Raw genomic sequence first — 10261 nt, forward strand, 5'->3', positions numbered from 1 at the left:
AGGAGGAGGATCATGATTTTCGTACGTTTAAATCATTTCAATTCATAATCGAACAATACAGTTCATTTTAAGTGTCAGGTATAACGGGAATTTAATATAATGCAGAGGTCAGGATTTTGTTACGTTTTTAAGTAATCATTTTGCAATGATTTTGTATCGCCATGGTAAATACCTCGTTTAAGTCATCGACAAGTTACTGTCGTGATAAGTTATAAAGATGGGGAATGTGCACCATTGTTCGCCGTGTTCGCTTGTAGGTCGCGACACTGATTTAAAGGCTCTTTTCCGTCACACCAAGTTGAAGGCAGGGTATAGATTAATCCAGATAAACGGATCCGAAAAGGTTGGAAAGTCCAGGGTTATTAAAGAACTTATTAGAAGGATACAGAGTGACGATGACTGCGAGAGAAAGCTTTTGTATCAAGACGTTAAACTTGACGTTCAATGCAACTTTTCCCAAAAGTCGTGGGTCAAAAATATGTGCAAGTCATTTGGAAAAGACTTTCAAGCCGTTGAACAAAAACTCAGCGACCAACGCGTGTGTGAGTTCTTTAAAGAATGGTTCATAGATGTTGTGGCCGAGCAAGACGAGAACGTGCTGTTATTTCTCGGTAACGTGGACTCCTTTATGCAATCACCTCTAAAAGACAACTTTCTTGACTTTCTGAATATGTCTCTCAGCGTGTGTTCTAGATTGCAAATCGTGCTGACAACGTCCATTAAGTTAAAACTCACACAAAAGACTGTAATAGATCACGAGGTACGCCCGCTAGGGGACGACGCCGTCATGTGCCTGCTCCACGAAGTGACAAACAACTACTACAAGGACTGCGAACTAGAGGATCGCGAGATGCACAACGTCCATCTACAGAGAGTTGCGAAACTGTGCGAAGGTCGGCCGCAAATCGCCATTACAGCTGGTGCGTTGATATATGTGTTCGTTATTTGTTCAAGCTGATTCAAATTTGATAAACTTAATCAAATGACATTCTGCCATAATTAACAAACTGCATTTTGAAATGCCGCTTTCGATCCATGTAAAAGTAGCTATACGGACTCCTGTATTTCGACCATTGGTGGTCCTGGTGGCTATAAATGCCAGGAGATGTAATAGTGTAACCCGATTTTTTCAACTTTTACAAACAATTTCAGGACAAACAAAAATAGATCTGACCGAAACATAAATATCTCATTCGAAAAGCAATGTGAGCTTACGACTGAATAGTTTCTTGATTGGAATACCATGGGTATTTCCCCACAAGCAATGCTATAGATGGGAAATCGAAATTTCACTTTGCATATGGTACTCTACATGTTTTATAGAAGACAAGTGTGTGAGATAGATCAATTCATTGATGTACATGCCTGGATAAGTTAACGTGTATCCTGTCAAAAACAAAATTTTATTGACAAATAAATGTCATCAAATCTTGACCATTTTTATTTATCCAGAAAGTTTTAACATAATTGGTCAGATCGTTCTCTAATTTTAAGACAACAAACGTGCTTACAGCAAGCAATGTTACATTGTAAGACCATGTTAAAGGTGCGGTAATATGGTCAGAATTCAGAGCTATTTAATCTCCTGCCTCAGTCCCGATAACTATCAGCCCGATAATTCGTGAAGATGATATAAGATTTTGGAAGGAACTGCCATAGTCCATGATTTCCTGTCAGCGGCATGTAAGTGAAGTTGGCGGCCTAGCGGCGTGAAGTTAGCGGCCTAGCGGCGTGAAGTTTGCGGTCTAACGGCCTGGCGGCCTAGCAGTGTGAAGTTGGCGGCCTAGCGGCCAAATTTTTCCCTATTTCTATTGTTCATGCATTTTTTGGAAAACAATGATTAATCATTGTTTTTATCATATTAACATAGCGGCCATAGATTGTTTTCTATTCAGGGCATTTTTATATCCGTTTTCTTCTCAAACAATGATAAATTAACTGTTTGAATGCACAAATTATCAATCTGAAATAGGAAAAAATAAGGCCGCTAGGCCGCACACTTCACGCCGCTAGGCCGCCAGGCCGCTAGGCATACTTCATGTACATGTCAGCGGCAGTGCTTTGGACACTACAACCGCCCGTTTGACGAGAGGATGGGTTGTAGGGTCTTGCATTTGCTTTCATTATAATTAGGTGTGCTACTCTTAGAAGACGATTATTTATTGGAGCCGCGGGAACTGCTCGAACTCATGATTTCCTGTCGCCGGCGTTGCCTTAGTCCCTTTAACTGTCCATCTGACGAGCGAATGGGTAAAATTTTATACTAGCTTCATTTGTATTTTTATCGTATGGGCAAACACGTTCAAGTCATTAAAAACTGACACCGTGTTATCGCAAGTGAATGTCAATGTGCAAGTCAGTTTAGTCTTATTATCCCTACACAATTTCGTTTTATACTGACAGTAGTGTTACATAAAAATCAACAACAATTTCCATCATTCAGTTTATTCCGTTGTTTACATAACAATATACTTTTTTTTGTAAAAACAAACAAACAAAAAACAACATATTATTAAACGTACACCGAAAACCTTTTCTACATATCTCTAAATGTCAATTTGCTTTTGTTCACATCAGAAAAGCTGGGTGAAAATTTTAAGCAGCTGGATGAAGAGATACAGACGTGTTTCAAGCGGTTGTCCCGTTCTGGACCGGACGCGACCATAGCTGAAGATTCAACCTTTGCCATTCTCAACAGAGGAAACGGTAACACTTCGCTTTTACTCATAAGAGTCCCCTGCACATCAAAAAAGTATTTTCTCTGTGAATATGTTGCCAAAATAAGGAATATTTTTGATATCATTGGTTGTTCAACGTTAACGTTTTTCAGATTATACCTAACCTTAATTATTTAAAGATCAAAGTGAAATAATAATTGTATGATCAACTCTAGAAATATACTGAAGCAATGTTTATGATCCTTCAAAATGTTTTAACGATAGAATTTATTAAATTGAACGGAGAATTATCTACTATACAATTATTTACCGAAATACTTGGGTATTGCTCTTTTAAAAATTTAGATGCTTCAGTTTATGGTATTGGAAGACAAATAGATTGTGTACACTATGTAATAGACAAGACATAGGCACCGAGTCTCATTCTCTTTTCAAAGCTGCACTCTCACAGATTGACCGTTCTGACAACTTTCATTTTTTGCCAAATTTTGACTCAATGTCTGAAAACCGGTGATATATAAGAGTGCGGGTAAAAGATCAGATCTCAGTTTTAAATATTTACGCTCGAAATTTGACGTTCTATGGCTAAAAGCGTCACTAACGCTTGAAGAAGAATGAAAGTTTCGGCATTTTTCCAACCAATTATGAATTATCCGACTGTGAATAATCTTATATGTGTAAATTGAAAGCATGGAAGCCAATATGAGGTGATTCTGAGACAACAATGAAAAAAGTTGTCAAATTGGTCAATCTTTGAGAGTGCAGCTTTAATTGTAAGCCTTTGAAAAAATTAAAGACGTAAATATATTCATCATAATCTTTATCGCTATCCAAACATTTTGAACTTCATAAATTGTAATTGTAATTGTAGTACTAATAAACATACACGGATTTGAGTGCACAAATAATAACGTTGCATGTTAATTGGGTCATCTTCCTTTATATATACATTCTAATATAATTGTTTGATGTTTCATGCGGTGTAGTTATATTTATGTGTGTTATCTCTCATGCGCGTGTGGCCTTCAAGTAAAAATAAAACTTAAAAAAATGACATACCGCAAGAGATTTATATCTTATAAAGTAATTTTGTTGACAAAAACATGGTCGAAAAATAGGGTAGTTGAGGTATTTGAACAGAAATCTTTATTTTTTATTATATGGTTTCAATTGTTTATTCAAAATTGTATATAATATTATTTTATACAGTACTTGTGAAATAAAACTGCCAAAGGGATGAAAGAGGTCCATTATTTTGGTCAGCATTCTCCTCGTCTTCAATTGAATAGAAACTGTGGGATTTTGCAAGGCCTCACAAAAATAAAAAAAATATCTAAAAATAAAAATGACGAAGAGTATACACCCACATTTTGCAGGCATAGAGTCATACATGTGTGCACTTCAAGATCTGTGCAAAACATGTACATTGAATATTAATGTTCTTGTAGTTTATTTTAACGGATTGTCATAATGTATACGCATCTTTTATGATCATTTCATGACATCGACTTGAAATACCTTCACTATACCAATACGTCTACTGATCTATTTATGAAAACGATTATTTCAGATTCGATTTCGAGAGTGAAGCAATTTGTTGTAAAGAAACTTCTTGACCATAACTTGATGAAGAGACAGCACGAGGACCGGACGTTCGAGCTCCATGGTGTTGTGAGGGAAAATGTGCTCGCTCCAACAGGTGAAGCAATAATTATGTTGTTATTATTTAAAATTTAGCCACTATTGATTATTGGCTACAACTATGGATATCAACATTTACTCCATGAAGCCACGACTTTTTCATTAAACATTTTTGTTTATAAAAAGAAGTATTAAGATATAGGATGATCAAATGTCATTTTGATTTGTGAACATCTACATACACCCTCAGTATGGCCAATAAATTACACCAGCAGTAGCGTTCACATTGACGACGATTGCAATGGCCGATTGCTTGAAAACAGATGGTTAAACGATAAGAACTGTCTATCATTCGATTTCGAACCCAAAGGCAAGTATTACCCTTAAACAAAGTGTTCAATTGCACGGCCTATACATGCACGCTAAATAAAACGAATTATACAAGAAAGGCCATTGGTGCAAAGCATCAAAGGGCGTCTTGAAGTAGTTTGTTTTAACAAATTTCGTCTGGAAATGAATGACAAACGATAATTAATAAAAATAAATAAATTACGACTTGAATCGTGTTTTACAATACCATAAGAGAAGTGAGATAGAATTGAATGCAATACCAAGTCAAATCCCGATATAAGCTGACTTGGAGAAACAGAATGAGGTACAAGATTCCTGGGTGCGAACCCTAGCTCTTTGCAAAGAGACCTCTTATTCATTAAAGTCCTCGGTGTAAAGCACCTATATACACGGTACATAACTTCCCTGGGTTTAACTAGCAGTGAGTACTGAGTACACCCAAAGGTGCTCGTCACATTGCCTGGATACAGTAATGCATTTTTTTTTCGTATTTTTTATTTTTTTATTATTATTATTATTTATTTTGTTCAAAATAGTGAATACTGATGTCATTTAAAAAATTATTCCACTATTTTTCTTGAAAAAAAAAGTATTAAATATAAATAAATATAATTATATTTATTTATATATAAAACTAATTTTCTTTCATGAAAAATTCTAGAATATTTTTAAAATGACATGTATTCACTATCTTGACCGAAAAAAAAATAATAATAAAAAAAAATAAAGATAAGAAATATTAAAAAAAAAAAAAAATAAAAAAAAATGTATTACTGTATTCAAGCAATGTGACGAACACCTGTGAGTACACCATTTTCAGAATACAATCATTTTAATGCTGAGCGCTAGGCAAAGGAGGTACTGTTACCATATTACGGTTTTACGCGGCCAGGGTTTGACCCCACGACCGTTCGCACCCGAAGCACCACTGAGCTATCGGGGCGGTCATATTGAAAAGCACTTGGTCCCATTTGTATCCTATAATAAATACTTTTAATTAACATGCTATTCTAATTTACTTATTTATCTGTAATTATATTTGAGAAAAGTGTAGTACAGTGTTAGCTTAATTTAACAGTCGTATATCATTTATTAGATGGCAGAGGTGAGACAATTCTGATACTTGAAGTGTTTATATGCTAATTTATTGTTGACTATGGCATTTGGTTGATAATTGCAAACTTTGTTTTATAAAAAGGACAGCGAAAGGCAAATTTTTGATGTAAGAAAAATTCACAATTTAAAACTTAGACCCAGATATGATGAACTCCGCCTTAGTCAACATTATTCGCGAGGGTGAGAAATATCTCCCTTTGATCAACATCAACAAAGGAGTAAAATCATACTGGTCCCCGGAAATTTAGGCCGCACATGCGCAATCGCGTCGGTATAGATACATATGGTTTCTACATGGTGAACCAAGGGGACAGGCACACGTGCCGTACGTTAATTATAAACATGCAAAAGCTACCTGTAGAACGTTGTAGCGACAGTGCTGTGAAAATAAAGCTTTTTGGGAGCTTTTAAAAAAAAGAATAGCTGTCAAATTTTGATATTTGCAACGAAACAATACAATTATGATACATATAATGATTACATTGATGAAATGTAGTCGATGGTTTAGAAATAAATTTCAATAATGTCCCAGGAGACCCGTCAAAACAGAACGATATTGATGTAAAATCTGAAAAAAAGAACTAGAATACCACAACTGACCACACAACCCACATGACAATTTTTTACCACTTGCAAAATAATTCTATAAATCAGAAATAGAAAAGGTTATACGCTCATTAAAATCAGGTGAGAGCCCGGGTTACGATGTTTTACTCAATAAACACGTCACTTCCGCTGGTGTTGTAATGGTATCAATGTTAAACCCTATAACTCCATACTAAGAACTGAAATATGAGTTTGTAACAAACTGCGTAGTCACTATTTTTTGACGAGAGAATTGCTCTATAGAATTGAGTTGAGACAGAGGTTGTACATTCAACAAATCACTATAGAGTTTTACATGTCTGCTGAAATACTTGTATTTCAAATCATGTTAAACCAATATATATGGTAATGTTTACATATTGGTGCCATTTAACTTGTCTGGTCGTGTGTCTGTCGATGTGTGTAGTCCCTATCAAATTATACTAGCTCACAAGCGAGTTCTAAGTCCGCTACTCGTAATCGTGCACTTACGTCGATGCTGTAGTCTATAATTACTTTGTATGAGTAGTGCACGAGCGCGTGGCTATCCGGAAAACAAGCAGCACGGCGGCAAGGAGGGCGAAGGCGGCGTTCACCATTCGAAAGATGGCGGGGGCGCCCTGCTGGTCATACACGCGGCCGGCGGACCACAGGAATATCATATCACCAAGGCCGCCCATCAGCGCAATCAACATCAGACAAAAGCCTGATAAGTTGATCAAACTGTTCGAATAGGCGACACCAAGCGGATACATCGGCGCTATAAGGAAGCCCTCCAGGACAGTGAAAACCCACAACACTTGAGCGTCCGTAAGTCCGTACATGTTGCACAGCGTGGACGATATTGCGTTCAGTAACACCATGACGGTAATCATGGCCCGAGTACTCACAAAATGCGAAACGAACGATCCGACAAACCTACCGCCGGTCAGACTCATCCAGAATACGGAGTTCAAGTAAGAGGCCTCGTTCTTTCCCAGCTTGAACACGTCCACTGATATTGTTCTCACAAAACTTACGTACGTCTTTTCACCGCCTAAGAGAACGAAGAAGTAAAACGAAATAAACAAAAAAACACATGCACCGAACGTGAAATTGCCGTCTGCATAGGATGCGGGATTTATATGATCTTTCCAAGTTTTACTAGTAGATGTCACTCTTATCATTGGTTCTGTTTTTGAATCATTCTTAATTTTACTATGATTGTGATTTGTGAACTGGAATGAATAAAACGGCACAGCGACCAGTAAAGTAATTATTCCAATGAGGAGGAATGCCACGTGCACACGTGACTCTGTGACGACCCTAACGGGTTGCGTTCCGGTCTGTTCCATCACGGCGAGGAACGGGGTACACATGAGCGGACCGAGCAGGGCACCAACCCCGAACCCCATATGTAGCAACTGCAGAATGATGGAACTTTTTTCTTTCCACATGCTAAGAGCAAGCTTCGTTCCCGCTGAAATACAACGACATGAAGTTGAAACACTAGCACCACAAGCGGCTGTCAATGCACGCCCGCTTTTCTCAGCCGACAATTATCGGTTCAAGAGTTACTGGCATCGCAATACGTACGCACAGTGTCATTTATCAGATGTTTCTTAGTTTCGTGTGAATTTGGCCAAGGTTTGTGACAAGGCCGGAGCCGGCGGAACCGATGGTATAACACAAATCAAGCATCCGATAAAAAAGTGAATATACAATCTTATAATGCAATAAGATTTAATAAAAAATTGACTTTAAAAATATTTAAGACTATGAAAGTAAGTAAGGATATGCACCAATGTTGACGATGCTGCTGGCGGCACCGAGAAGAAGATAGAGGAGCCACACGTGATCGATTGACGGCAGGTAAGTTACCATAGAGACGCCAAGGCCCGCCACCGTGGTGAAGACGGCGCACCAGAGCTCTAGGAGGCTCGGCCACCTATCAATCAATACGCCCCCTACCGCCGCACCAATAAAGCAGCCCGCGCCACGGCCAGCTACAGCGCGCGTCACGGACGCATAGTTTGTGGCGTATATGAGACGGAGATCTATCATAGCAGGTCCTAGCGCTTCCAGGTACAAACCCTTTGAAACAAAAATAACTTTGATCTAAAGTTGAAAGGACTTGTTTTGATTATTCATGTTACATGCTTCGAGTAATGATTAAAAAGGTTATGACCATGTACTGAAATAATTAATATCAAGTTAATCTGTATTTGACAAATTTGTAACAAATACACATGTACCAAAACTTTACGACCAAATAAACGAATGATCGTCGTTGGAAACTGAACATGTGCTATTTTTTTATATGTTATGCATGTCTGTTATTCATGTCGGAAAATAGCTCATTGAGCTAATTTTTCTTGTTATCACATACCCGACTTTAAATAAAGATTCTTGTATCTTGTAAAATATATTTTGATTTACATTTTTTAAGTTTTTTTTGAAGCTCTTGGACCATTGCCATCGTCACTGAGCATCAAAACTTAACACTACCATCTCTAAATATACAATTGTGATAACGGTTCGATTTGTTCAGATAATGATTGTAGACAACACTGTATGTGTTACCTTCGTTATCCATAGTAGGAAGACAGCAAAGGTTTTGGCCTTGTTTCGTCGTGACACCATCGTTTATGGTTCATTTAAGCAATAGCTAGTCTCTTCTACATAGCGTTCCTAAAACATGTAAATATTATGGTTACGTCAGGGTGTAAAATGTACATGGATAATTGTACAACGGCATATTTTTTATAGTGGAAATTGATGAGGCCGTTCATTTGTCAGGTTCAGTTTAAGTAATAATCTTATACCGTGACGCAGGTACATTTGCATATAAATGCAGTATACGCCATGTACAATTAAAACATGTGCTTTTCAATAGAAATATGTAACTATCACTCCAAAAGGAACACCGGCGTCACGCTCATTTGTATCTCAAACTCGGACGCACCGACACTACCAAAGATCAAATATAGCCCGGATTTACTTTAAGTGAGAACGCACAAACCTTTACCACACCTTATTTGAACAATAATTTGTGTGGTTCTTGCACCCTAATTTTCATTATATGTAGACTATAACAATGCATATGTAATTATTAGTGAATATATTTAAGTTGTTCACGGAGCCAGCGGCAAGAAGTAAGCTGAGTAATGAATATTCATGAGAAGATAAAATAATTTGTCCCAATGCACGTGCGTTTGGACTCAGTTTCGAAAAGGCGGCCGTGTTCAAAGATCTAGTGATAATATAATGAGTTATCATTCCAATGTATACGGTTTTGTACATGTTTACCTTTAATGCTTTTAATCCTACTACTGATACAACATTCACAGGTAGTCCGGGCCGTTGGGACAGGGGCGGGTTGGCGGTGCGATAGGGGTGTGGCATGGTAGCAGAGCAATCGTCCCCATGTCAACCCGTACCACTGGTACCAATTTTGGTAATCATAGCTAGGTTACTCTACTAAGTATTGATCTATCTTACGATAACTCGGCCTAATATTAAATATTGTTAAAAGTCGGTAAGCTTCTTTCTGAGTGAAGTTGGTTGATACTATATTAAATCATCGAGCACGCCCGTACATGTTACACTTGTAAGAGCATATTACTTTAAAACCAAACGGTACTGGTACTGTAGTCTGTACTGTATCGACTTTTTTATGGAAGTATGGTCATGAATACGTACACTACCAATAATGAAGTACATATACACGAGTAATTATCATTATACATACGGTCATATCAATTTAACACGATCGAATACTGTACAGACAAATATGTGTTATGTATTTATTGAAAACAAACAATGAATTCCAAAACTTACCGAACTCAACAGTACTTACGGCCACGACAGAGATACGTAATCACACGATGCAATGTTTACGTTGACACCGC

General features: G+C 37.4%; 2 protein-coding genes across 4 annotated transcripts; one reads left to right on the forward strand and one right to left on the reverse strand.

Moving 5' to 3' along the window:
- Nucleotide 1: 1 nt before the first annotated feature.
- LOC128237092 (uncharacterized) lies at nt 2-6034 on the forward strand. Its single transcript, XM_052952301.1, has 5 exons — nt 2-920; nt 2134-2250; nt 2578-2706; nt 4249-4377; nt 5922-6034. The coding sequence occupies exons 1-5, from the start codon at nt 218-220 to the stop codon at nt 6032-6034; spliced, it is 1191 nt and encodes a 396-aa protein (XP_052808261.1). The 5' UTR covers nt 2-217.
- LOC128237484 (sodium-dependent glucose transporter 1-like) lies at nt 6030-10244 on the reverse strand. Of its 3 annotated transcripts, none has more exons than XM_052953061.1 (4): nt 10191-10244; nt 8934-9041; nt 8153-8444; nt 6030-7830 (listed from the first exon to the last, which is right to left on the reverse strand). In XM_052953061.1, the coding sequence occupies exons 2-4, from the start codon at nt 8991-8993 to the stop codon at nt 6884-6886; spliced, it is 1299 nt and encodes a 432-aa protein (XP_052809021.1). In that variant the 5' UTR covers nt 8994-9041; nt 10191-10244; the 3' UTR covers nt 6030-6883. The 3 variants fall into 3 exon arrangements, with proteins under 3 accessions (XP_052809021.1, XP_052809022.1, XP_052809023.1); XM_052953062.1 differs by lacking the exon at nt 10191-10244 and adding an exon at nt 10102-10181; XM_052953063.1 differs by lacking the exon at nt 10191-10244 and adding an exon at nt 9660-9708.
- Nucleotides 10245-10261: the final 17 nt, after the last annotated feature.

Source organism: Mya arenaria, chromosome 6 (genome assembly GCF_026914265.1).
Source record: "Mya arenaria isolate MELC-2E11 chromosome 6, ASM2691426v1".
Classification (NCBI taxonomy): Eukaryota; Metazoa; Mollusca; class Bivalvia; order Myida; family Myidae; genus Mya; species Mya arenaria.